Consider the following 27972-nt stretch of genomic DNA (forward strand, 5'->3'; position numbering starts at 1 on the left):
TGGAACCAGTTTGGCTGGTGCTTGGGCGATGGAAAACCAAAAAACTGGTGCTAAGTCAGGCACCGGCTCCGAACCAGCCCTGGTGGAAAAGGGGTATCTGTGTGCCAAGCTGTGGGACAGCTTGGCACACAGATAGGTTGCTTGTGGTTATCATAATGTGTTGCTAACTTAATAGGTTGCTTGTGGTTATCATAATGTGTTGCTAACTTATTAGCCGTATGTGTTAGCTATTGACATTCCCTAAATCTACTAATTTAGTCGGGGATAAACCATTAACATGTTTTAATACATATGTTAATTTTATTCAGATATGTTGATAATATAAAATCTTATTCTTTAAACTTCTTACCCTTTAAAAGTGCACCACAGACAGTCAGGTCTGTTGCAACTCTACAGCGCTGCTAGCTCTTCCTGCTAACTTCCAGGAACTATTGAGCTCCATGATCTGCCATTGCTGTGAAAAAAATGGTCTGTTGGAGTGAATGGAGTTGTTGCGGCTCTCATTCTCTCAATGGCTCTGAGTACACTTCCCTCAGCTGCTGCAGTTGCACTGAATGCCACACTGCTAACAGAATGTCAGATGTATATTTGTAGATGGATATACATAATCTACTGTGCACAGTGTGTTTTGAACAGACTTTTAGACTGATATGTGAGGTCCAGCTCTTCTTCCACTGTTCCTTTACAGACAACTGTTCCAGCAACACAATTTATGTGATTATTCTCACCATCTGTCCTGCCTATCATCGTTATATAGTACTGTAAAATTGCAATATTCTTAAAACAAAGTGTCACACACTCATTTGTCGTCATCATTGATAAGGAATGCTGAAAGATAGTCAAATACTGCAGCCAAGTCTTGGTAAGCAAATGAATCATGTACCAAATGTTCAGTCACCATTTCAACCAAAACAAAAAAAGGAGTGGTAGAGCCCCATTTCAGAATGCAGATATATGCTAAAATACTGGTTAGCAATGTATTAAAAAACACCAAACAGCTACATATTTTAAAGGCTCTGCACTGTCTACCTCTTGGCCCAAGCTGACACAGCTGGAGGTGCAAACCTCTTAAAGTGGAAGTTAGTTTTCCAACCTTTATTAGTAACCATGACAATGAAAAGAAGTAAATTAGACCTAATTAGAGCAGAGATCCAACAGAAATATTCAGAGAAGAGGTAATATATCATCATGCAAAAAACTGGAATAATGCTTTGTTATTTTCCCTTTGAGAATGAGGCTTTTTAGCCTTTGTTGCTGTATGCCTTGTATTGACTGCTACTGATCAACATGTCCACAGATTTATTATGGTCATTATGTACCCCTGGATAGTATATGCTAATCAGTGCCCCTTTAATCATAATAAATAAACAATCGCCTGTGTTTTGTTGTGTTCTATGAGATGTGCTTTTCTTGGGCAGGGTTAAGTATAGTCTGTGATGCACTGTGCTGTGGCTCCATCTAGGAGTTGCTGTGGTGAAGTACAGCCAATTCAGTTTCACACATTCAGCTCAACAGGAAGACTGGCTGAATCTGCAGAGCCAAAAAGGCACTGGGCCACTGGTCTCACACAGGAAGCAGCTGCATAGTCAGCATGCTCTGCTGCGTTGGTGTGTATGTGTTTGTGCAGTTTGACCACTAATGCGTGTTTATTAAATTAATGTACGTGCTTATCTCTGGATTTGGGGGGAACAGTGGACTGAGGGCTCCAAAGTGCTAAAAAAGGAAGTGTCAGACAGAGTGAAATTATTTCACTCTTGCTTTAGAGCATTACATTTAATTTTATGGGCAATACAAAACGGCTTTTGAATTACATGAGCCAGATGAACAAGAGGAAATGACGTTTGCTGAAGACTCATATAGAGGATTTTTATAGTACGTGTCAGCATTAGGGTTCAGCTGTTATGGCTTTTTGTAAGCCAATATTAGTGCTTTTTTTTTTTTTTTTTTTTTTGAAAAAAAAAACAAAGCTACTTTGGAAATTTTAAGTATTTATTGCTGCTTTCCAGATTTGTCTCCTGATCTGGGTGGTAAACTTCTTTAGAGCAGCATTTAGACCATCATGAGACACTAAACTCAAAACTGAAAACCAGACTAATGAAAATCTTTACGTGGGTCTGCAAGGTGAGGGAGGATTCACAGCAGGTTTTATAGATCTCTGAGTAAAATCCTCCCACACCACACTGAAATGATTTCCATGTTCAGATAAACACAAATGTAAAAAAATTGTATGTTCACCAGCTGTGATCAGGGAGCAATCTTTAACCTATGAAAGGTGGTGATAAGTGACTATTAATGAAGGCCAGCGTAGAACTGACATATAAAAAGAAAGAGGAGATGCAAAAATGTTAACACCAAGGATAGAGGAGCACATGAGAGCAAGTGAGGGAAGAAGTGTAAAATCGGTGAGGCTGAATGAGAGGAGAAGAGGGACAATGGAGGGGGAGAAAGAAAAGTGGAGCAGGAAGCATGCAGTTGTACATTCCAGAGTGTGAGACGGAAGGCATCTGGAAATCTTTAGGGCAGAGGGGAGGGGAGAATGAAAGAGAGGAGGAGGGGAGTGAAACTGCATCTGCTGAATATTTAAAATAGAGCATACGGGGAATAAATCAATAAAAACAACTTTTTTCAAGGGCTGGCAGACAAATAGTCTGAAAAACATTTTGAGAACAACAGTTGTAGCTGTTTGAATGTGTGAAAGTCAAACAAAATGTGACTTAAAGAGTTCAAACGTTTGCATAAAAATACCTTTGGATACAGATGTATTAGTATTTATGAGAAAAGAACTGCATTGTGTGCATGAGGATATGTGGCTTAAAGTTGAAATATAGTGCGCACATTTCAAAAATTTCAACAGGAAGCAATATGCACTCAAAGATTTGATCTAATCTTTTTGTAAGCATGCACATATTTGAGTTTACTTATGCATATGCACACATTCAAATATTGCAGTGTAACACTGATTTAATCCTGTACCGTTAACCATTAAAATAAGGGACAGAGGAACCAGGCTTATTCATTACAGACTATATGTGTGTGTACATGAGAAAATAAAGTATAGGAGAGTGTGATAAAAACAACAAAAAAGAGAGAAATAGTATGGGGGAGTTTGACCAGAGTGGTTGGCCTCTTCCTGCCTGACTCTCAGTTCAGGAAGTTAAGGCAGAGCAGAGGGAGGGCTGACACTGACAGAGCAAAACATACTTTCCTTTACCCTTCAGTTTTTCCTTATTCAGCCCTGCTCTGAGCAGCAGAAAGAGGAAAAGCAGCGGAGAGAAGGCGGGGTTTTAGATGGAGTAGCAAGAGAGAGAGAAGGCAGAGAGCAGCCAAAGTTTCAAACTGTGGAAATATGATGGAAGCCAGCGTTGTTTCCCAGGACACACGGTGAGTTTTACTGGGATAAATGGAGGTACGGGGAGGAGGGTAAAATAACACGTACAAATTGTATTTTTAAAGAAGCAGTAACTGTTGATGGGAGGGAGCGAGGACGTTGGGGACTCTGGAGTCGAAAGTCAGAAAACCAAGCAGGAAAAAACAGATGTGATGACTCACTGTCCAGCTAATGTAGGTCAATGTGCAGCAAGTCTTCCTGCACTAAACATGCCCTATCATGGGTGTCAACTTAAACATGAATATCTGAAGGGATGTGACTTCAAGCTCTCCAACTCAAATTTTTGATTGGATTAAGACTGATAATAACTGGCTCTGGTCATTACTACTTCCTCTACTGCACAACATCTGCTCTGAAGACAAAAAGGTGGTTTAAGATCATTCACATCAGGATGTGTTTATTATTTATTATGAAAGACATTCTTACATTTCTGCAGGAATAGTGTTGAGGCTGGTGACACTGAATCCATAGTGCAATATTTCATAAAATAAAATAACTTAGGTTCAGTTTGAAAGTTTTCTCAAAGATTTTGTTGGTTAACTCTTAAATCAAACTAGTTCCATGTACTCCCTGAAGGACTGTTAATAAATATGAAGCAGAACCAAGAAATTTGTTGGCAATTCATTCATGTCACTATTATGTTGCACTTTCACGAGGCTGCAGTTTTCCTAAAGATAGATAGATAGATAGATAGATAGATAGATAGATAGATAGATAGATACTTTATTCATCCCGAAGGAAATTCACAAAGTTATGTTAGGTCAAAAGAGGTGGAGTTGTCCTGTGCAAACAGCAGCTTAAGTCATGAAAAAAAAACCTTTTTGGGATCATAGAAGTGTCAAGTGTTTTCTAATGATTCTTTATAACAATGCAGAAAACAAAAGCTTGATTTCTCTATCTGCAGGTAAAGATAATAATATATATTTTTAAATGTGCTCCAGCATGTCTGTTTTGAGTATATTACTGAGAACTTAGTCTGTAATGCTAAGTCATTTTACCCTGTTTCTAAGAATTAACATGGTATGCTTGGCACCCACAGGACTCTTGGAATCTGTCATGTGGTTCACTCTGCTCTGCATGAATTTTTTTCACTCACGGCAGAGTGGCTTCAGCTCCAGGCTGCATTCTATGTGGCTTAAAAAACACAAAGATTTTAACATAAAAGTTTTTACCACTGTCAGTTATTTGTTGTTCAAATATATGAAAACATCTCAGTTCAAGAGTTTTTTTTTTGTTTGTTTGTTTGTTTGTTTTCAATATTTTCTTAAACATCCCAGATCAGATATTTTGATCATTTAATGAAAATCTGAATGTGGCCAACACTTAGTCACACTTTTGATTAGTGGGTCATGTAGAGTACAAAGAGATTACACCAATGGCTTTCTCTCTGTTTCCTCTTTTTATAATTCAACATTTACTCTACATTCACCACATACCTTTCACACTAGTGTCTCTGAGTACTTGTTAGGAAGGTTCGATTCAAAGGTTCAATCATCCTGGGTTCGATTTCCCCTTCAACTGAGACCGGTGTTTGTTTTTTATGTTAGCTAATGTTACCAGTGCTTTTTTTTTTTTTTTTTTTTTTTAGCATGCTAATGTTAGCTTGCTAGATAAGACTTTGTAACCTTAACCAAATAACCCTAACCCTAAACCCTAACCCCCATCACATTTTCCTAACCATAACCTTTTCCTAAACCTAACCTAGTAGTTTTGATGGCTTATGTTAGCTGCTGAGCTAATGAGCTAATGTCCACAAATGTGTGCACTTTACGTAATCTCTGTGCATGTGCAAATGTTGTACATATGCTGTGTACAGAAGTTACCATTAACCTCTGTGCAATGACTGGTGTATAATCCGCATGTAAAATTGGACTTCTGTGTATGCACTGCACATTTCAAATTCAAAATGTTGTGCTATTTGTATGCAGATTGATGGTTCAGATGCAAATATGACAAAAAACACAGCAATGTAGTGCAGAGTCTTACATCATTGTGGTTACAATGCAAAACAAGTTTGATTACACCCTGCAAACTGTCTGCTTGGCATTTGCTGGTAAATATAAAGTAACAAAGTGGATAACACTGCAGAAAATAAAAACAAATTTATAATAATAAAAACTTATGAGAGAGAAGTTTGCAGTTGTCACAGCTATCTCTTGAAAAGGGGACAAGGAGCCAGGTCAGAGAAAAAGAGAAATCAAAGACTAACTCAAAAAAAAGAATAAAAATTCTTTTGGTGGGGTGTCTTTCAAAGCAAAACCACAATGTGCTCTATGGTAAACTAGCAAATCAAACAGTACAAGACAAAGAATGATAGTGACACTTCATTTAAAGACATTAAGCCTCAAACCTCTGAAACTCTAACAAAACAAAACGTGTCAGTGGAAAAATGAGAAAACAAATTTACACTTGATAGTTTTTCGACTCTGTTCTATTCTATTCTATTCTATTCTAGTCTATATACCAATTTCAATATGAAAGGGACAATACAACATTTATGTTGCACAAATTCATATTAACAGCCAGCAAATTCAAATTTCTGTCTGCTCCTCCAGAAGGGAGGAACCTGAAAAGATCTTAAATATAATCTGGTGGCAGACCATGCATTGTTATGAAAATCAGATACTGTAAACAAGTCTGAACTGCCCCGGAAGCTGCTATAATGAAGCTAAAATTAGAGTGATGTGGTCACGCTGCTTAATTCTGGTTAGCCTGGCAGCTGTATTTTGTGCCAACTGAGGCAAAATTAAAGTGAGTCAGAGAAGTCTTGCAGCAGCATAAATGAACTGCCGCAGAATTAGAATAAATGGATGTCAGTAACTTAGAAGAATACAGATCACATTTTCTGAGACTCCTTAATGTGAAACCAATAGATCTTAAAAGTTGTGTCAGCATTTGTTAGCATTCCTGGATGCAAAATTGATCATCTGTGGAAAAAATGAATCAGGTTTTCTAATTCCTTCAAAGTAATTTATGACATTTGGACATTTGTTTGCATATGAAGAGAAGAAAATGTCCTGCATTTTTTAGAACCTGAATACAACTGTTGCAGTTTTAAAACACACCTTGCTAATGGCTAAGTGGTTAGACACCCATGTTGACCAGTTGCATACAAGCAGAGTTGTCCTGATTCTCCTTCTCTTAATTCTTTTGTTGCCATCTTTGAATGCAGACGTTAGCTTTAGCGGACGTTAGCTAACGCTAACAACACACTTTTTAACCGGCATTTTTAGGGGCACTAACGTTAGCTTTAGCAGACGTTAGCTAACGCTAACAACAGGCTTTTTTAACAACATGTATTTTGATGCCCCGGTCATGGTTGCGCAACCGCCCGGTAACTTTACAGGAACCTTCCTCCTACTCGGCCCTCTCAGTGGAGACACGGCAGTTGAGAGGGACGAGCGAGAGGACGTTCCTGTAGCAGCTCCTGCCCCCCAAATACTACCAGGAACATTCTGGTGGAAACGGGCCTAATGATTCTAGTCATACATTTAGCAAAATTTGTAAGCAAAATAATAATTTGGGTTGGAAATTGGCTTCAAAATTCAGTAGATCCAGTCCCAATTAAGCGAGAAACATTAAAAAAAAAATCTAAGTTTTTAATCTGTTGCTGGATCCAGAAAACCATGTGTGGGCAAAGGTTTGTAGTCAATGTTACGCCTGACTTCTGATATCCATGATATCTGGTGCATCATCTGGTGCACAGAAAGCAATATTTCTTATATTTCTAGTCTGTAATAAAAAGAAGAAATGGGTAGTTAGCATGAACAGCAATAGCCACCATGGGTGAACAGCACTGGTCACACTATTTAACTGACAGGTGATCTTTGGCAAGTGTTCTTTAGGAGATGGTCAACACATTTTAAATATAAAAGTCTTGAGGATCAGCACCTTCCTATCAGCCAAAGTTTCTCTACTGAAAGAAAGCAGGAAACATCCAGGAAACAATTTCTTGAGCTGCTTTAAGGGAAAATCCAAAATCACAAAGTGGTGCCACAAGAGAGAGGAGCGTCTCGTTTGGTTGAATTAAATTCAGCTGCTGGCATGCTGGTCACTGGCAGGAAATCCTCTCTACACAGAGGAAGTGCTCAATCTAAACTGAAGAGTTAAACCCAAACTGATTTCTAAACAGTAGTGAATGAATGCTTCCTCCAGAGAAAGCTGGACTGAACAGTGTTAGCTATTTGGCCTCCCTTAACCTTTAGTAGAATTTAATATTATTATTTTCCAGGGCTCCTCTTGCACCTAGAACCTTACAAACTGTTTTTGAGACATTCATTCAATATTAAGGAGCAACTGGCTGCTGATTGTTAATTACAATTACAACCTGACATAGGCCTCACAAGTCACACGCAACAAGGAGTGCAAACTGTTGCCCAAATATGGATTATTTCCATCTCAACTGCATTGGGGGGGGGGGGGGGGGGGTGCACATTAAACAAACTCTCAACAAGCTCTAAACAAATGATCCAGTATTGATCCAGTATAGTCCTTATCTTATTCCCATCCATCCATCTTCTCTTCTATGGCGTCTTCACGTGAGGGCTGCCTGTCCGCTGCTCCCGTGTGTGTGTATGAGTCGTGTAAGTGTTGTTGTTTGTATAACATGAGTGCTTTTGGCACAAGTATCGTTCAGTTACCGCAAGATAGTGACAATATTGTCGAAAGACTCCTCTACTTGAGGGAGATTCTGCTAGCACTGACAAAAAGAGGGCATGCCCGCAGACGCCATCTCATCCCCCGAGAGTTAATGCGGAAGTACCGAGGGTGCCGAATTGGGGCTAAGTTCAAGGCTAAACTAAAGGACAGAGCACACGGACGACGACGGTACAAGCCGGCCGTTCCCCCCTTGATTATGATGGGGAATGTAAATTCGCCAGCTAACATGATGGACGAGTTGACGGCGCTAATGAAAAACTAGCGGAGCAACCAGGAGAGCAGCCTTATCATCCTCACAGAGACATGGCTAACCAGCTACACACCTGATGCTAGTGTGGATCTACCAAGTTTCATCGCAGTGAGAGCCGACAGAGACACCAAAGCATGTGGACAAAGTAAAGGTTTGGGTCTCATACTTTACATCAATAACAGATGGTGTAACCCAGGGCATGTGACTGTGAAAGCAATGATTTGCTGCCGTGATATTGAGCTGCTAGCTGTTTGCCTAAGACCCTACTACCTGCTGAGGGAGTTTACACATGTCATCGCTATCTGCGTTTACATCCCCCCGAAGGCCGATGCAGAGACAGCGTGTGAGGCTGTACACACCACCATTGCAAGGTTACAAACCCAGCATCCAGATGCATATATTGTCACCTCTGGGGATTTTAATGATGTAACCTTAGACTCCACGCCCTCTGCTCTGCATCAGTTTATGGACTGTCCAACTAGGAAGAACGGAACTATTGATCTGCTGTATGCTAAAGATGCATATTCACCAACACCCAGGGGCGGACTGGCCATCTGGACGTTCTGGAGAATACCAGAACGGCCGGTGCTGCCAGTTGACCGGCGGCCAGCCGGCCGGCTGGTCTTTTTTTTTTTTTTTTTTTTCCCTCCCCTTTTTGCTTGTAATCTACTGTTGTTCCATGTCCAGACCGATAGGTGGCAACAATGCGCTGGTAGGCCCTTAGATGCGCAGGCTTACTCGCCACTCAGCCGTGTCAAAGATACTCGTAGATATCTATGCTCGTGGTAGTGTGTGCAAGTTGAGATGACTAGAGAGAGACCATGGACACCACTCGTGTTGCTAATCCTAAAAAAAGGAAAGAAAAGGGTGGGGCTGAGAAGGTAAGAGAGAGAAAAATTAGGGAGTTAGAGAGCGAATCATCCAAATGCAGAGATGCAAAACCGAAAAGTGCAACTCGCTTTTTTCGTGGCCATTTGGGTGACTTGTGTGAATCGTGCAGATCCGATGAGTGTGTTTTTTTTGACAAGACATGTATGGACTTACTAAAAATGGTCACTGACATAGATTGTGTAACAAAGCGAAGAGTTGCCACTCCGCTCTATTTTCACTGGCTAACAGCAGCACACTGGCTTAGCTTGTCTATTCAGAGAGGACCAGGTGATTTCACTGATCACCCTACCTCCGAACAGAGAGGCGGGACTAATCACCTGGTGGAGTTGTTGGTTGGAATGAAAACCTGCAGCCTCTCGGCCCTCCATGGCACGAGTTTGACACCCCTGATCTAAGTGCTGCTTCATATGCCCTGTGTGTGACAGGCTGTGATGGGTGGCTAACCACTTAACCGTTAGCAATGTGATTTTTAAAATTACACGTATCACTTTCAGATTATACCACATAAGCACAAATTTTTACTTTTTCACGCACAAACCTCCAAAGGTTAGAAATTATTTTGAAGGCTTTGAGAAAATTTCTCTCATTGATGATTGGTATTATAATCTGGATATCTTGAAAATCAAATCAGAGACAGATGACGACAGGAGATGATGGTTGATTTTTGAGTTCTGACGAAACAGCTGGGGCCAGTTCTGATTGGCTTGTTTTCTGATGAGCTCATTTTCCACGAGGGTTGTGTATTGGCAAGAATCTGGCATTATGACATGTATAACGAAACAGGGGTTACCAGTCAATAAATTGCGATATAGTGCGATACTGAATGCAATATAGTGGAAGAGTGGAAGAGCCAAACAGCTGAAGACAGATTTCAGCACTTCAGCAGTCAGGTTTTAAACAACAACACAAAATGAACAACTATCTGCCACAAATCCTTGCAGTGTTTTCAGAATTAATACAGAATCACAAAATATAATATTGTGATACTCAAGTGTATTGATATTTTCTTTATTCCAAAAGAGAATCCGATTAAGTAACAAGGGGTACCTGCAGAATGTTTTAGCACCATTGAAATAACATCCTGTCTGCAATATCTGTGACAAAACAGTTTTTTCTTTTAACCAACATATTAACTTTTCTTCATTTACAGCCAAACGAACGCGCTGACAGGAGCGCTCGACACTCCCACCACCCCTCCTCCCTCCTCTATCCCTCCGCCTTCTGTACTCTCCTCTGCCCTGCCTCCTCCCAGGCCATGCCGACCCAAACCCCCACCTCCCATGGCCAAGCCCTCCCAGCTGCCCTCTCGTCCTCCTGTTACCCCATCCTCCCCTCCATCCCTACCTCCTCCTCTCCCTCCATCTGCCTCCAAGCCCTCTCTTCCTCCTCCTCCTTCCTTCAACCCTCCTTCTCCATCCCTCCCTCCTCCTCTCTCCCCAACTCCTGTCTCCCCTGCACCCTCGCCTCTGCTTTCTTTTTGCCCATCCGTCTCGACTCCCCCCCCAGTCTCCTCTGATTTGACTCCATCACCCCCTCTCCCTCCTCCTCCTCTTCCTCCCCCTCTATCGCTCACTCCCTCCTCCTCTCCTCTACATTCTCCTGCTCCTCCTCCTCCTCTCTCCCCTCCATCCTCTCCATCTGCCCCAGTCCTAAGACCTATAGATCAGCTGCTTGGCAGTGTTTCAGTATGGCAGCCCAAAGGACTCAGCCCCGACAAAGCCACGAGTATAATGGAGAGACAGGCAGCTGGGGTGAGACACACGCACACACACACACACACACACACACACACACACTTACATCTTTTCAGCCTGGCATACATCTTTAAGTTCACAGAATTATTTCGAGGAATTTATAGAAGACAGCACTGGAAATAAGTATTAATTAGTGTCTTTCTGAAAATGTAAAATGGTAAAGATATTGAATTTGGCACAAACTATTGGCAAACCATTATGACCTCTTAAAGCCCATACTGGTCAAAGTGTAATAACAACCCCTAGTCAGATGATGTTGCTGTTATTGTTTACGCTCAACCTACAGTTAGAAAATGAGTTCGGATTTATTTATAGGACATGGCTGTAAAAGGAGCTTCAAATTCAGTTTACAACGGGAAGAACACCTATATTCAGACGTTTGTGTTGTGTCATGTGTTGCAATGTGTTTAAAACCTGATATGTTACATGGGTTTGTGTTCTGACCTCAATACTGAAACCGCTGATGGCGACATTTTCAGGCGTTCTTGGTTCAGAGGACAGAGGACCAGGGTTTGATGTTGTCAATACGCCTACCTGATGGACAGGGGGCGCCACTCGTCCACAACCTGATGGTCAAACAACACAAGACATGTATGGACTTACTAAAAATGGTCAAAGTAGTTGAACAGATACAGCTAGTACATATAGTACATATGTGTGTGTGTGTGTGTGTGTGTGTGTGTGTGTACGTGCGTGTGTGTGTACGTGCGTGTGTGTGTGTGTGTGTGTCTACACATATATAAAAAATGTGATTTTAATATTATTTCTCAGCATTGATAAAATGGCAGAGCAGTTAGTGATGCATATGTGAGAACTGTTCTAAATAAATCTTTTCTTTCTCAGTTCTCCACTTAGAAGGTTCCTCTCTGGTTTTCGATGACATCTTCAAACTGGTGTCTTTCTACTGTATCAGCAGGTAATCTGGACACACACACACACACACACACACACACACACACACAGAAATAATAACATGCATATAAACAAATAATATACATGTAAGTACACATACAGCTCAGAAAAGTACATATCCACACTTGTACATACAAGCATACATATCCACATTAATATCCACATTAAACAGTAGGTAGGAATGTGTGATCTCTGTTTATGTCATGCTTTTGAACTCACATTGCTGGGGTTTTTATTCCCAAATCCACCAATCAGGGATGTCCTGGCTGTCCCACTGAGGTTACCCAGGGTCATCAGCATGGCAGCTAAGGAGGAGCTGGAGGCCATCTCTGCCATGGGAGCAGGTAAATAAAACTAAATATACTGTGTTTGTTAGATTTGGATGAGATGAGTGGATGAGATCAAACTTTAATGATCAACATGAGGGAATTGGGTGGCCTCAGCAACAAAGAAATTGGATATTTAGTAGAAATACATGATTGAAAGGTGTGAAAACATGTGATACACAGCATGCATGCTCAGAAATAACAAGTACACAAATAAAACATACTAGAATAAAAAAAAAAAAAAATGAAAATGAAAATGCCCAGGAAATGCATCAGAATGTTGCTGAAATAAAATGTAATACTACAGATGGTGTGTGGGAGTGTAACTTTTATTTTGGAAAGAAGTATAGAAAGTATGAAAATGCATGGAGGATGAAAATAACATAAAAATTTCAATATTTCTAAACATATGAAGAGACATAAAGGAAGGAAATATGGAAATTTACAGTATATATACACACAGGCATGCAAAGTATGAATCATATCACATTAACAAGGGTAGAAAAGGCCCTGGATATGTACAGAATGAAGTGCCATGATGTGCACACATGCATTGTAAAAAAAAATTGCATACTATAATCCTATCTTATGTATTTTACATATTTTGTTTTTCTGTTAAGTTAGGGTAACAGCCTAGGGACACGTCAAGCCACTAAATGGTCCAAAACAAGCCAAGTGAATATGATCTGACATTTAAAAAAAAATACATGGAGGAAATAAAGTAAGAAAACAATATGAAAAAAAACCAAAGCAAAAGAATAATCTGTTAAATAATTACAAAACAACGTTCTTAGCCTGGACTGTATGTTTTGCAGATTTCTGGACGTCTGATTTGAACCAGCAGGCAGAAAACCAGGACATGGTTTTGGATAAGAACCACGGCAGTCAGCCCAGTCTGCACTGGTACATCAACCCAGTTGCTGTGGAGGAAAACGCCAAGGACCCTGACTCCAACCTGGAAAATACAACCTCTCAGAACGTCAGCTCCTCCCTGCAGAATGGAGAAACTGCTAAAAAGAAGCCGGAGGTCAGAGATCAGAGTAAACCCACGACCAACCAGGAAATGTCACCTAGATACAAGCGACCCCCACCTCGACCCCCCAGCCTGAGCTTAGGGTCTGGGTCGGGCCTCCTCTCCTCCCTTCCCCCTTCAGCTAACACCTCCTTCTCTCTCACCCCGGCAGCTGAGAGAAAAGAGGAAGGAAGGGCAGGAGGAGGGGAGAAAGAAGAGAGGAAGTCGGTGTCAACATCGCCTCCTCCGCTGCGGCCTCCTGTCCCCTTGCAGAGTCGAACTGCTCCCCCTCTGCCTCCTGCTCCTCTACGTCGCACCTCATCCAGGAAAAGCAAAGATCAGGAAGGAGGGAAGATGACGGAGAGAGAGAAGGGACATAATCCTGCTGAGAAAAATGAGCAAGATGGAGCAGGGGAGTTAGGAGAGGAGAAAACAGGAACTAATTCATCTTTGACAGAGCAGGTGGCTGCACAAGGGGGTTCCTGCAGCAGCAGCCAACATCAAGTGGAGGAGGTGAAAAAAGACGATGAGGGGGTGACGGAGAGAGATGAGGCAAGGGAAGAGAGACAGGTGAAAACAGATAAAGAAGGAGTGGAGGAAAAACAGAAATCCAGCTATGACTGCCAACCATTATTAAAGAAGCCCTCTCGTCCAGTCCCTCCCCCGAGGAGAAGGCAACCTTACGAGCATAACACACCATCCATGCCCAACCTCACAGGATCAGCCAATCAGAGTGCTGGCGTGAGAGTGGTCCGTCCCTCCCCGGCACGGCGGCCAGACATGTCCCTGTATTCGCCACAGGGGGGTGCTGTGGATGGGACTGACCCTGACTCGTGCTCAACCAGCAGCACAGAGGAGGAAGGAGAGACGAACCAAGATCAGGAGCAAAATCACAGGTATATCTTGGAGGCTGGACCAGGCCTAGTGGCTCAGTTTGGATGATATATAAAACCTGTTTTATTGTTATTTATCCAGGATTTGAATGGAGAGAGGAAACTTCTCAAGAACACAAAAATGTAGAAAGCATTGTCACAGTCAGAAATAAACACAGTCAGAGGTTGATATCACACCACCGATTCATCAATAGATCTTTTTCACAGCAGCCATTTTGACAAGAAATATCAGGTAAAAGGTGTTATTAATGTCATTAAGTAAGGTTCTGTTCTATGCAAGTGTATCCAGTTTTCAGTGAGCCAGCATGCACATTACCAGGACCCTGTCTGTGTTACACCTAAATGGAACAGAATCTTAATTAATGTGAGAGTTAACCCTAAAACAACATTTGACCCATAAAACATCTTAACCCTAAATCAGAGATGGTAAATAAAAACAAAAATAGTACGCTTTACACGATCAGGATTTTTGGGACCGATCACCGATCACCGATCAGTGAGTTTAAAAAACCCAATCACCGATCCGATCATATGAGGAAGCAATATCAGAGCTGCCAACTCTCACGCATTGGCCGTGAGACTCACGCATTTGATTGGCTTCACACGCTCTCACGCCACACCTCCGATTTCTCACGCTGAAGTGCTCATCAAGAGCCTTTTTTTTCTTTTGACTAAAAACGGTTCTCTTTATCTGTGATCTATCTGTTGAGCCTGAGAAAAGCCACTTGTGATCGATAAGTTATGCCTGCAGAGCAGAGGCAGTGGGCCACTTTTACAAGAGGCTCAGCCAATCAGAAGAATCTTTTCGGTCAATCAGGGACTTCCACTCACCCCACCGGCATATTATCCAATGAAATGAATGAGTTAGAGGCTACTCACATTACAAAGTTTGTACCGCGCCCAAGCGTTCATGCACGAGCACATGCACGGTCACGCACGCAGCGCGAACGTGAATACGGTGTAAATCGGTGCAACTTTCCTCCTGCCTCCGCAAAACCGTTTAATGCGCACAGTGTGATTACCGGCGAATCGCCGCGTTGCGCAATCAATAATCAACCATGTTGTCTGTGTTGTTGTCTGTTGTGCTGCTGCAACCGCATATAAACAAAAGTCGGTTTATAATGAAAGTACGGCAGTCTGTGTGCGCGGCGCACCTGTCAGATCCGACAGACCTGGTGCCGGCCGGCACCGGCCGCGGAACCGCACAGTGCGCGGCCACCTGGTCAGGTCTGGTCTTCCGGATCTGCCAGGTGCCGCTCCGGCTGTCAGTTGGACCTTTCTGAAGGAGGAAGTCACCTCCGAAACTGTTAAGGTAAATAAACATCCCATGGCTGATTAAAAGGAACAAAAATGTCTTTTAGTTAAAAGGAAGACATGATGAATGTATTTGAACTATACTGATTTATGATGACGTCGGGCCATGCGTTTGTTGTATATCAACGTGATGATGTAGGGGAGAGTGGGGTAAATAGTGCCAATTTTTACTTAAAGTGCCTTTAAAGCAAGGGGATTACAGTAATGCCTCCAACTAAAATATGCACATATAGTTTAGGATGTTGTGCATCCCTGGGAACAATCACTTTGGATCTTATATAAACTGTTTGAGAAATATACACTATATTACCAAAAGTATTCGCTCACCTGCCTTTACTCATACTATGAACTGAAGTGCCATCCCATTCCTAACCCATAGAGTTCAATATGATGTCGGTCCACCTTTTGCAGCTATTACAGCTTCAACTCTTCTGGGAAGACTGTCCACAAGGTTGAGGAGAGTGTTTATAGGAATTTTTGACCATTCTTCCAAAAGCGCATTGGTGAGGTCACACTGATGTTGGTCGAGAAGGCCTGGCTCTCAGTCTCCGCTCTAATTCATCCCAAAGGTGTTCTATCGGGTTCAGGTCAGGACTCTGTGCAGGCCAGTCAAGTTCATCCACACCAGACTCTGTCATCCATGTCTTTATGGACCTTGCTTTGTGCACTGGTGCACAGTCATGTTGGAAGAGGAAGGGGCCCGCTCCAAACTGTTCCCACAAGGTTGGGAGCATGGAATTGTCCAAAATGTTTTGGTATCCTGAAGCATTCAAAGTTCCTTTCACTGGAACTAAGGGGCCAAGCCAGCTCCTGAAAAACAACCCCACACCATAATTCCTCCTCCACCAAATTTCACAGTCGGCACAATGCAGTCTGAAATGTACCGTTCTCCTGGCAACCTCCACTCGTCCATCAGATTGCCAGATGGAAAAGCGTGATTCATCACTCCAGAGAACGCGTCTCCACTGCTCTAGAGGCCAGTGGCGGCGTGCTTTACACCATTGCATCCGACGCTTTGCATTGCACTTGGTGATGTGTGGCTTGGCTGCAGCTGCTCGGCCATGGAAACCCATTCCATGAAGCTCTCTGCGTACTGTACTTGGGCTAATCTGAAGGTCACATGAAGTTTGTAGCTCTGTAGCAATTGACTGTGCAGAAAGTCGGCGACCTCTTTGCACTATGCGCTTCAGCATCCGCTGACCCCTCTCCGTCACTTTACGTGGCCTACCACTTTGTGGCTGAGTTGCTGTTGTTCCCAAACGCTTCCATTTTGTTATAATAGAGCTGACAGTTGACTGTGGAATATTTAGGAGCGAGGAAATTTCACGACTGGATTTGTTGCACAGGTGGCATCCTATGACAGTTCCACGCTGGAATTCACTGAGCTCCTGAGAGCGGCCCATTCTTTCACAAATGTCTTGTTTCACAGTCTGCATGCCTGAGTGCTTGATTTTATACACCTGTGGCCAGGCCAAGTGATTAGGACACCTGATTCTGATCATTTGAATGGGTGAGCGAATACTTTTGGTAATATAGTGTAGCTTTCGAAAAAAAAGTGGTTTTGTGGCACAACTTGCCCCCGGTGCGGGGTAAATTGTGCCATTAGAGAGAATACACTGGGGTAAATTGTGCCATTGATAACTGAAGTAAAACAGATCATTTTAATCTCACAAATGATAATGCTATATAAAAGCAAAACAAATTCAATACAAAATTATTTATTTAACATTTATTTATTATTTTAACAAGATCACAGGCCACTTTTCTATAACAAGGCCTAGCGCCACATGAACACATACCCAGAACAAAATAAAACTTCCAAAATGAGCACCTGCAAATCATCTTCATCTGAATCTGAATAGTTTTAGTGATCAAAGGTAAGAAGACAATGTACAATAACAATAAAATACAAGAAAGTAATATATAGTATATAATCACAAGTTGTGCCACTGGCACAAATTACCCCAAGGCCCTTTGGCACAAATTACCCCAAGCCCACCATTTTGAAAAAAATGCATCCCCCAGCTGTTTTGAGCTAACATCATGCTAACTGTATAGACTCATGGTGTAGCTTACTAAAGTACTAAAACCTGTGTAAACTGTTTTCAAAGTTTTCTATAATTGTTCAAACACAGCAATCAAAAAACCTTGATCATAGAAATTTTACTTTGGAGGGCAAAAAAATGTTTTTTGAACTTAAATGTGCTTACCTCTCAAGCCATGTGTCTCCCTTCTTTATAAGATGAGTGAAATGGATGCCTCTTCAAAAATATGTGGTCACATGACCAACTTCTTCTATAGTTTTCTAGATAACAGGGGTGGCACTACTTGCCCCTTGGCACAAATTACCCCACTCTCCCCTACATACCGGGGGCAAGCTCGCTTGCAATATGTCTATTTAAATAACTTGTTTACTTACTGTATATACTTATGTACCGTTTACTGAGCTTGAGTTTTATCTTTCTCAGACACTTTGAAGAAGTCCCACACCACTGACATGTTTGTTTGAATCTGACAGCGAATGATTCAAGATTCAAAAAACTTTATTGTCCATCACATAGTGACAGGGCTCAAAACTAACATGGCGGTGGTGTGGAACTTCTTCCGAGTAAATGAGACAGATGATAAAACAATGCAACGGGAGCATCTGCAAAAAGTTTCAACACGACAGTGACGTCATTGATTGGATCGGCGAATTAAGATTACAGCCAATCACACACATTGCATAAAATGCAAAATATCGGCCGATCCGATATAGCCGATCAGTGGAAAGCCCTAAAAGATAGTTGACTCTATAGCTATGTCCCAATGAAGCGGGTGCCTCCTTCAAAGGATGTGGTCTGCCAAGGTGAAGGCTAGACCTTCTAGCTAGCTAGTGCCACTAGTGTAGCCTCATGAGATTAAATAACTGTCACTCATTATTAGTTAAACATTACTCCGCCAGAAAGTATGCTGACATTCAAAACAAAGCTTTTAATTCAATTTTTTAATTTAAGATTTGACTCATAGTTTCACAAGTTAACACTTAGTTGGCTAATGAAAAGAGGAGGTTACATTTTTCTTACATTTGTATGGAGTTTTCACTTTTCATTTCATTTGTCACAACTGATCTTGGTCCCTCCCATGCTTTTTTTTGTAGAGTTCTCCAGTCACTTCCCTAGTCCACATTTGGGGATCCATTGGTGCTGCAGGCACAAATCTTCACACACTTCTTTAACCTCTAGGCCACTAGGCCAATCCCAACAAGTCCTCCAACCCATACAACCACATGGATCACTTGTTCCAACCCTCTAATACCAACAGGGATGTCTCTAATACAAACCAAAGGACTGTTTCCTGAGCACTAGCAAGCTAACATTTGCTAATGAACATTAGTCCACTAGTTAGCGCGCTAGCCACTATAACTACTTAAGGTTACGGTTAGGAAAAGGTTATTGTTAAGGTTATGGAAAAGTATGTCATAATAGTTAAGATTAGGAAAAGGTCAGGTTTAACACTATACCAGAGTGCCATTATTTACAGGACTGCTAGAGGTTGCATAACTTTAAAACATAATTCTATGCCATTATAAGCTGCTGTACAAACACCATATGGGGTTGTTCTTTTCTGGAGGACAGTCTCACTGACCCACAACTGCAGAGCAGAACTTCACTGAACCACCATTTCAGAGACCTGAGGTCCTTCAAATCTGTGCAGTCTTAGCTGGAAAAACAAAGACAGAGCAGTCCTGCCATTTGGAGCCAGATATGTGGCTAAAGTGCATTCCAAAGCCTGACAAAGATGTTACTTTTCATTCAGACATTGCCATCATATCCTGAGTAATGTCTGAAGGATGGGTGTGATATGTATGTTCATATTTCCGCACTCTCATCAGGATCCTAGCTGCAGAGTTTTGGATGTATTGAAGCCTCTGGAGACTCTTGCTAGGGATCCCGATGAGAAGTGCATTACAGTAGTCCAGTCTCGAGGAGACAAAGGCATGGACCAGTTTTTCGGCATTTGGGAGGGTAAGAGTGGGGCGGAGCTTAGCGATGTTGCAGAGATGGTGGAAAGAAATGATGATTTATGAGATGATTTATGTGGGATTCAAAGGTGATGAGGGTCCATGTGGAGGATTTCATCTTCCTGATGATGTTCTGAACTGTTTCCAGGCTGACTTCAGGAAGGTGATTGAGGTGGTGAGAGATGACAGGCTGACTGTGTGTTGAAGAAGCAGTTTGGGGACCAGAGAGTGCAGAGCGAATTTTTGAAATTTTTGAGGTAAAAAAGGCCATGAATTTATCACATTGTTCTTCTGTGGCCTCGTTGGGTGGAGAGGATATTGGTCTGAGGAGACGGTTGGCTGAGAAGAGCTGTTTTGAATTTCCTGCCCTGTTTCTGATGGTATCTGAGAAGAACTTTGACCATGCATCTTTGAGGGACTTTGCGTAGGCCCTTTGGTGCTCTCTGTACGCCTGTTTGTGCACAATCAGGCCAGTGGAAATGTAGCGCCGCTCAAGGACGCGTGCTGCCGCCTTCATTTTCCACAGTTTGTCTGTGACCCAGGGCGTGGGGCGGTAGAAGGTGACTGTCCTGGTCTTAATAGGAGCATCAAGGTCCAAGAGGCTGCTCAGGTGGCTGTTATAGTAGTCCAGTGCGTCGTCAGCTGATGAAAAATCAGTGGAAAGATGCTGAAGATCTGCAGTCAGGGTTTCTGTACTGATGTTTTTTATATTTCTGAAACTGATTTGGCGTTTAGGCTTAGAGATGGAAGATGAGGAGGATAGCCCCATGGCCTTGTGATCAGACACCCCCAGGTCATAAGCCTGCAGATTGGTAAGATGGGCAGAGTTGACCTGGTAATGACCAGGTCATCAGGTCAGATAAGGATTATACTCAGTATTTGGAGGAAAATCCTTTACAGTCCATGACTGCCTGAAGTCTGGAACCCATGGACATCACCACTTTCCTCCCTTGAGATGCTCTGCCAAGCCTTTACTGCAGCTCCTTCAGTTGCTGCTTGTTTGTGGGTCTTTCAGCCTTCAGTTTGGTCTTCAGCAGGTGAAAAGCAGCTCAGTTGGGTTGAGGTCTGGGGACTGACTTGGCTATTGAGGGATATTCCACTTGTTTGCTTTCAGTAACTCTCAGGCTGCTTTCACAGTATGTTTTGGGTCATTGTCCATCTGCACTGTGAAGCACCATCTTATCAGTTTTGTAGCATTTGGCTGAATCTGAGCAGATAGTATAGCATAAACATCAGAATTCATCCTGCTACTTTCATCAGCAGTCACATCAACACTAATGACCCAGATCCATTGGCAGCCATACATGCCCATGCCATAACACTGCCTCCACCATGCTGGACAGATGATGGAGGAAGTGATGGAGGGTCATAAGCTGTTCCTTTTATTCTCCACACTCCATAAGTTTATCTTTGTTTCATCTGTCCAAAAAAAAAAACCTTTTTCCAGAATTGGGCAGGCTTTTTTAATTTTTTTGCAAAATTGAATCTGGCTTTCCTGTTTTTTAGTGACACCAGTGGTTTGCACCTTGCTGTATACCCTCTGTATTTATTTTCTTGTAAACGTGTCTTGACTGTAGATTTGGACAAAGATACGCCTACCTTGAGAGTTTTTGACTTCCCTAGACATTGTGAATGGGTTTTTCTTCACCAGGGAAATAATTCTTGGTCATCCACTTTAGATGTCTTCTGTCGTCTTCCAGGCCTCTTGGTGTTGCTGAGCTTACCAGTGCATTCCCTCTTTTCGGGATATACCAAACCGTTGATTTGGCTACTCATAAAGTTGTTTCTATCTGCCTGATAGATTTTTTTTTTTTTTTTTTTTTTTTTTTTGGAGCTTAATGATGGACACCTCTTTGGTTGGGGGTTCTGATAAACAGCTATCAAATGCAAATGCAAACACTTGGAATGAACTCCAGAGCTTTTATTCTCTTAATTTGTCATGGAATAACTAGGAAAAATGTCACACCTGGCCACCAAACTGCTTTTTAGTCAAGTGTCCAATTACTTTTGAGCCTCTGAAAATGGGTGGACAATGTATAAAACTGGCTGTAATTCCTAAATGGTTAATGCCATATTTTTGTTCCACTCCTTAAATTAAAGTTTAGAGTCTGCACCACTTCAGATGCACTGTGGTGGTGTACAAGGGCAAAATTATGAATATTGTGCCACTGTCCAAATACTGATGGACTTAATTGTATCTATCATTTGTATTGTATTTCTTTTGTACATACTTAAACAAACCTGATTTCTCCAAGGTTTTGGTGGTCATATTTAGACTTTAGATGCAAGTTGAGGTCAATCAGATTTACCAGGGTAACAAAGAGATTTGAGTACCTTTATTGCTCTTTAAAAGGTGGCATCAAACATTATATTATTTTCTGTGAATGTTTCTTTATGCTCTCTAATGCTCTTTACAGATATGTTTAAAAAAAAAAAAACATTGTTGGTTAGCAGGCTTGTGGTCAAAGTAAGACATGTCTTTAAAAACATGCATGTTCACAGATGCTCCTGAATTCTACTGCAGCTCTTCCTAAGTTGCTCTCTCACATCAGTTAAGTGAATAAAAATACAACAAAGGCTGTTGTGAATTTAATTTGAATGAAGAGATCAATCTATTTTTACTGTAAAGTGTAATCTTATCTTGGCTGTAACATTCATTGTATGTTTCTTTCCAGTCGCAGTGCAGACGGCCGCAACCAAAAGGCAGCAGTGAAGCGAACCCCCACCACAGTGATGCTGGACCGAGCCCGGCATCGCCTATCCACTGTCCTCAGTGGCCTCATCAGCCACGACCGCCGTCTCACACAACGCATTGTAGAACTGGCCAGGGACCCACTGAGCTACTTTGGTAGTCTGGTGAGTACAGTAAACAAGTAGGATCTAACTCCCAAAACACCACTAAGCAGACACAGAGCATTTTGGAAAAGATCTTCATCTATTGTCTGGATCTCTAAAGCATAAGAGGTGAACCTGCATGAGTGTTTGAGTCAGTATACAGATACCTTTGGATTGGATGCACTAGTAGATTATAGTTTTCACAGAATTCACCTGTTGTCAATGTGTAGAACTCTCAGCAGAACCTGCCTAAAACCCAACTAAAAACTTTAATTTTTTCTGTCCAGACAAGAATAAAATTGTGGGAAACACTGAATCTTTGTGTTGGTTTTTTGAGTGCAAAAGTTGTCCAGTTAAATCCACTGAATATTGGCTAAAAATATCAGGTATTGGCAGCTTCACAAAAATGCTAATACTGTGATACAACCAACACAGAGCTTAGTTGCTCTAGATAACAGTGTCAACAAAATGCAAAAACAAAATATAAATGTAAGAATGGTAATGCAGATGTGTCTCATTCAAAGATCATATATCTTTTTTGTAGGGCAGCTATTAACATGAACTATAGGAGCCAAATATGGTGTGTCAAATTTAGCTGTTATTCCCTGTATATACTGTGGGTGTCGCTGTGATGTCATTGTGCACAGGTGTATATATGTAGTGATGTCACTGTTGTCGGCAGGTGTTTGGCCCGGAAAGGCAAATGGTTTTTGACCGCGAGAGCGCGAACATGCTTGAGTGTGTTTGCTCGGTTTTTGTTTGTAATGAAAATGGACTCTGACCCTGTTACCGTGCGCTGTGGGTAATAAATTGTCTGTTATATTTGCACCAGAAGAACAGCGTGCGGAACTCCTTACTGAGAACACAGCAAGCAGCAGCAAATGCGCGTCAACCACAGGTTTTCCTGGTCAATCACCTCAGTAGCCAAGCAATAGGCTTAGCTCCTTCAATAATAGTCAAAAACCTGCACCAGTTGTATTTTTTTGTGGACGCTTCGGCACGTTTTGCGACATAACGGAGGCGGCTTCGGAGGACGAGGGCAGCTGCTGGACGCTTCGGCACGTTTTGCGGCGGCGGAGGACAAGGGCAGCGGCTGGATGCTTCGGCACATTTTGTGGCGGCGGAGGACGAGGGTGTGGACACACGATCCGAAAAACGACAGGTTAAGCTCACGGCAAAGGCGCTTGCAAACGAACTGGACAGGTTACAGTCTGGCAGAAAAGCTAAATTAAATAAAGCAGCCAACATAATAAAATCAGTACAAGGTTTAATGGTAACGCAGGATAAAGCACAGGTACAGGATGCTCTTGGTAAACTGATTGAAGTGAAGGATGAAGTAAAAAGCATGCATGATTGTTTGTTGGGTTTGCTACCATGTGATGAAAAAGAAAAACATGAAATATGGTTTAAAGCAAAAATGTTGCCTATTAATGAGTGTATTGCTAACACAAAAATATGGGTTTCATGTGATGAAGGTCATTCAAACAAAAATGGTAATGTTGTGGATGATGTTAATCCAAATGACAGTGTTTCAAATGTTAGTAAACGCTCAAGTCATAGGAGCCGTAGCAGTGGCAAGTCAAGTACCACATCCTCTGCAGCCATAAAGGCTGAGGCAGAAAGGGCCGCACTTGTGGCACGTGCTGCAGCTTTAAAGGAAAAACATGCTTTGGAGGAGCAGGAGCAGCAGTTGAGGAGAAAAAGAGGAAGTGGAAGCCGAAATAGCTGCATCCACTGCTAGGTTGGCAGTATTACAAGCTTCAGACAGGAGAAGTTCTTCTCAGGGACCCCCCAATGGCATGAGTTCCTATTTTGAGAAGGAGAAAAGCAAAAAGGAATCTGTCAATGGGTTGAATCCTCTGGCAAAGGAGTATGAGCCTGAAGCATGGAAATCAGCACAACAAAATGATTTAACAAAATGGTCATTGCCACCCAACAGACCCCTGTTAAAGAATGTGCGACCCAAGGAAACAGAGCTGTGGGTTAAGGCTGCTTCAATGCATCAATGCAGCCCCTGTGAACAACAAGAGGAAAACAAACTAGTGGAATCATCACAGCATTTTCAACACAACAGCCCAACAGTTGCTCAACCTACTCACCATCATCAAAGCCAGCCGGAGACATGCTTACCATCATGCACAGACAGAATGAAATAACAGCAGCTCTGGTGCAGCAGCAGCATTTGATGTCACTTCCACCACGGGATATTCCCACATTCGAAGGGGACCTTCTCCAATACAGGGCATTCATTAGGGCTTTTGAGCAGGGAGTGGAGGAAAAAGCAGGAAAAGCGGACTGTTTATACTACCTGGAACAGTTTACCAGAGGACAGCCACGTGAACTGGTGCGTAGCTGCCAGCATATGGCTCCTGAGCGTGGCTATGCAGTGGCAAAGGATCTTCTACATAAACATTTTGGAAATCAATATAAAATCGCAACTGCTTATATGGAAAAGGCATTGTCATGGCAAACAATAAAATCAGAGGACGTCAAAGCACTCCAAGCCTACTCCTTATTCTTGCGTGGATGCTGCAATGTAATGGAGGAGCTCCAGTATATGCAGGAACTGGATATGCCGGTAAACATGAGAGCCATTATGTCAAAGTTGCCATTCAAAATGAGGGAGCAATGGAGGACCATAGCTCATGACATAATGGAGACAACCAACCAAAGAGCTCGCTTCAATGATCTGGTCATGTTCATCGAGCGTCGTGTCAGCATTCTTTCTGACCCTCTGTTTGGTGAAATACAGGATCCGAGATCTGGTGTTGCTGGGATGAAGACCGGTGCCACATTTAAGTCACAACCCAGAAATGGAGTAAAGGGAAATGTTGTTGCCACCACAGTAACATCTATGGAAGTTCCTGAGGTACTTAAAGAGCCAACATCAGCCCAAGGAAAGGTGGAGAAAATTGGATGCCTTTGCTGTGCTCGTGGTCACTCTTGAAGGAGTGCAAACAGTTCAAAGGAAAGAAGCACAAGGAAAAGATTCTGTTTCTGACGGAAAATGGAGTTTGCTTTGCATGCCTATGTGTTGGTCACATGAGCCGTGAATGCGAGAGGCACTTAACATGCAAAGTATGTGGTCAAACTCATCCCACCGTGTTTCATATTAAAAGGCAACCAGCTTCAGAACTGTTGGAAACATCCAAACAGCCAACTTCACCTAAAACATGTGGACATACAGGGGCCGTAAGGACCGGTGTGTATTATCCATTCTCCCTGTGAAGATTAAAAGTGCAAAGGGAAATCGCATCATAAAAACCTATGCCTTTCTGGATCCTAGCAGTTCCGCCACCTTCTGCACAGAACATCTAATGCGGAAGTTGAATGTCGCAGGCAGAAAAACCAACTTCCTGTTGAGCACAATGGGGCAAAAGACAGTAGTCCCGGCGTACTCATTGACTGGTTTGGAGGTATCCGGTCTGGACGGCAATGATTTTCATATTTTCCCAGAGGTTCTCACACAGATGAAAATGCCAGTCACTGTTGATAATATGGTGACACCTGAGGAACTGGCGAAATGGCCACATTTGTCAAAGGTAAAAATCCCAAACATCAAAGCAACTGTTGACCTGTTGATTGGATCCGATGCTCCCAAATTATTGGAACCTTGGGAGGTTATTAACAGCTGCGGGAATGGCCCGTATGCCGTTAGGACAGTGCTGGGATGGGTTGTTAATGGTCCACTGAATGGAAACAGTGGTGCTTCTGAGGTGGAGCTACCCTTGGTCACGGTGAACAAGATCTCCGTGTGTAAACTCGAAGAAATGCTGGCCAAACAGTACAACCATGATTTTAATGAGAAAACCTCAAGGGAGAAAGAAATGTCCAGAGAAGATCACAAGTTTCTGGAGATCATGGAGCACTCAGCAGTGCTGCAGGAAGGAAGGTATTGTCTGAAATTGCCCTTTAAGAACAAAGAGGTGTGTATGCCTAATAACTTTGCAGTGGCGAAGCAAAGGATTCAGGGTTTGAGGAAAAGGTTCCTGAACAACAAAGGCTTGCACCAGGAGTATGCTGAGTACATGAACACGCTCATAAGTAAGAACTATGCAGAGCAAGCGCCTCAGCAGCAACTGCATTGGGAAGAGGGGAAGGTGTGGTACATCCCTCACCATGGTGTCCACCATCCAAGGAAAGGAACCCTCCGTGTGGTGTTTGACTGTGGAGCCACATTTCAAGAAGCATCACTGAACAGTGAACTTTTGCAGGGTCCTAACCTTACCAGCTCACTGCTAGGAGTCCTTATCCGCTTCAGAAAGGAACCGGTGGCATTCATGGGTGACATTAAAGCTATGTTTCACCAGGTGAGAGTTGCTGAAGAAGACAGGGACTTTCTCCGCTTTCTCTGGTGGCCAGATGGAGATCTCACTAAAGACCTTGTGGAGTATAGGATGACTGTACACCAGCGCTGTATCATCTCCCAGCTGCGCAAGCTATGCACTGAGGAAAACGGCTGATGATAACCAGTCTGAGTTTGTGGACGAGGCGATTCAATCTGTCAAACAGAATTTTTATGTGGACGACTGTTTGAAGAGCTCAGCCACTGAAAGAGAAGCTGTCCAGATGATAAAAGATCTTGGTACTTGGTGTGTCAGAAGGGAGGCTTCATCTTGGAGAAGTGGATTAGCAACAGTCGTGTTGTTTTGCAAGCCATTGCAGAGGATCAAAGGGCCAAGGACCTAAAGGAGTTGGATTTGAACCGAGATAAGCTTCCAGTCGAAAGGGCTCTGTGTCTGCAGTGGTGTGTCGAGACGGACTCTTTTGGGTTCAAGATGGAGATGAAACAATAGTCTCTCACCCGGCGTGGTATGCTGTCAGTTTCCAGCTCAGTGTATGACCCGTTGGGTTTTCTGGCACCGGTCACCTTGCTTGCCAAGATGATGCAGTAGGAGCTCTGTGGGAGAGGTTGCGGATGGGATGACGATTTGCCGCAGGACATCTTACCCCACTGGAAAAGATGGTTGGAGGATTTGGATCAGCTGGCTGTATTCAATGTGGGGAGATGCGTCAAGCCCGTGGACTTTGGAGGGGTCAAACATGCCCAATTGCATCACTTTGCTGATGCCAGTGAAAGTGGATACGGAACTGTAACATACATCCGGATGTTAAATCAGGAAAATAACATCCAGGTCACTTTCCTGCTCGGCAAAGCCAGAGTGACCCCACTAAAGGCTGTAACTATTCCCCGTCTTGAGTTGACAGCTGCTGTCCTTGCGGTCAGAGTGGACTCATTGCTAAAGGCAGAGTTGGACTTCCAGTTGGAGGATTCAGTCTTTTGGACCGACAGCACTTCAGTGTTGAAGTATGTTAACAATGAGGATAGACGCTTTCACACATTCGTCGCCAACAGAATCTCGATCATCAGAGAAACATCTGAACCCTCACAGTGGAGGCATGTCAGTTCCAAAGACAATCCAGCAGACGACGCATCAAGGGGGATGAAGGTCACTGACTTTTTCAACAACAGCAGGTGGCTGGAAGGTCCCACATTTCTTTGGAAGCATGAGGAGGACTGGCCTAAAACTGTGTTGGACGTCTCTGTGGATTCTAATGACCAAGAGGTCAGAAAGGAGGCAACAGTAAATACCATCAGTGTGTGTGACGTGTCTAGTCCTACTGACCAGCTTATGACCTACTTTTCTGACTGGAAGAGGCTCAAGACAGCGGTCGCCTGGATCCTCAGGTTAAAGGCTATGCTGTGGGAACAGAGTCGCTTGAAGAAGCAGTTG

At 42.7% G+C, this 27972-nt stretch overlaps 1 protein-coding gene across 1 annotated transcript in view; it reads left to right on the plus strand.

Moving 5' to 3' along the window:
• Positions 1-3222: 3222 nt before the first annotated feature.
• rin3 (Ras and Rab interactor 3) overlaps positions 3223-27972 on the plus strand; it is a 34886-nt gene continuing 10136 nt past the window's right edge. Inside the window, exons 1-7 of the mRNA XM_030081786.1 lie at positions 3223-3381; positions 10339-10939; positions 11422-11533; positions 11786-11858; positions 12110-12198; positions 12996-14088; positions 22078-22258. Coding sequence (XP_029937646.1) covers positions 3347-3381; positions 10339-10939; positions 11422-11533; positions 11786-11858; positions 12110-12198; positions 12996-14088; positions 22078-22258 — 2184 coding nt within the window. The 5' untranslated portion in view covers positions 3223-3346. The remainder of the gene's footprint in view (positions 3382-10338; positions 10940-11421; positions 11534-11785; positions 11859-12109; positions 12199-12995; positions 14089-22077; positions 22259-27972) is intronic.

This window comes from Myripristis murdjan, chromosome 22, assembly GCF_902150065.1.
Source record: "Myripristis murdjan chromosome 22, fMyrMur1.1, whole genome shotgun sequence".
Taxonomy (NCBI): domain Eukaryota; kingdom Metazoa; phylum Chordata; class Actinopteri; order Holocentriformes; family Holocentridae; genus Myripristis; species Myripristis murdjan.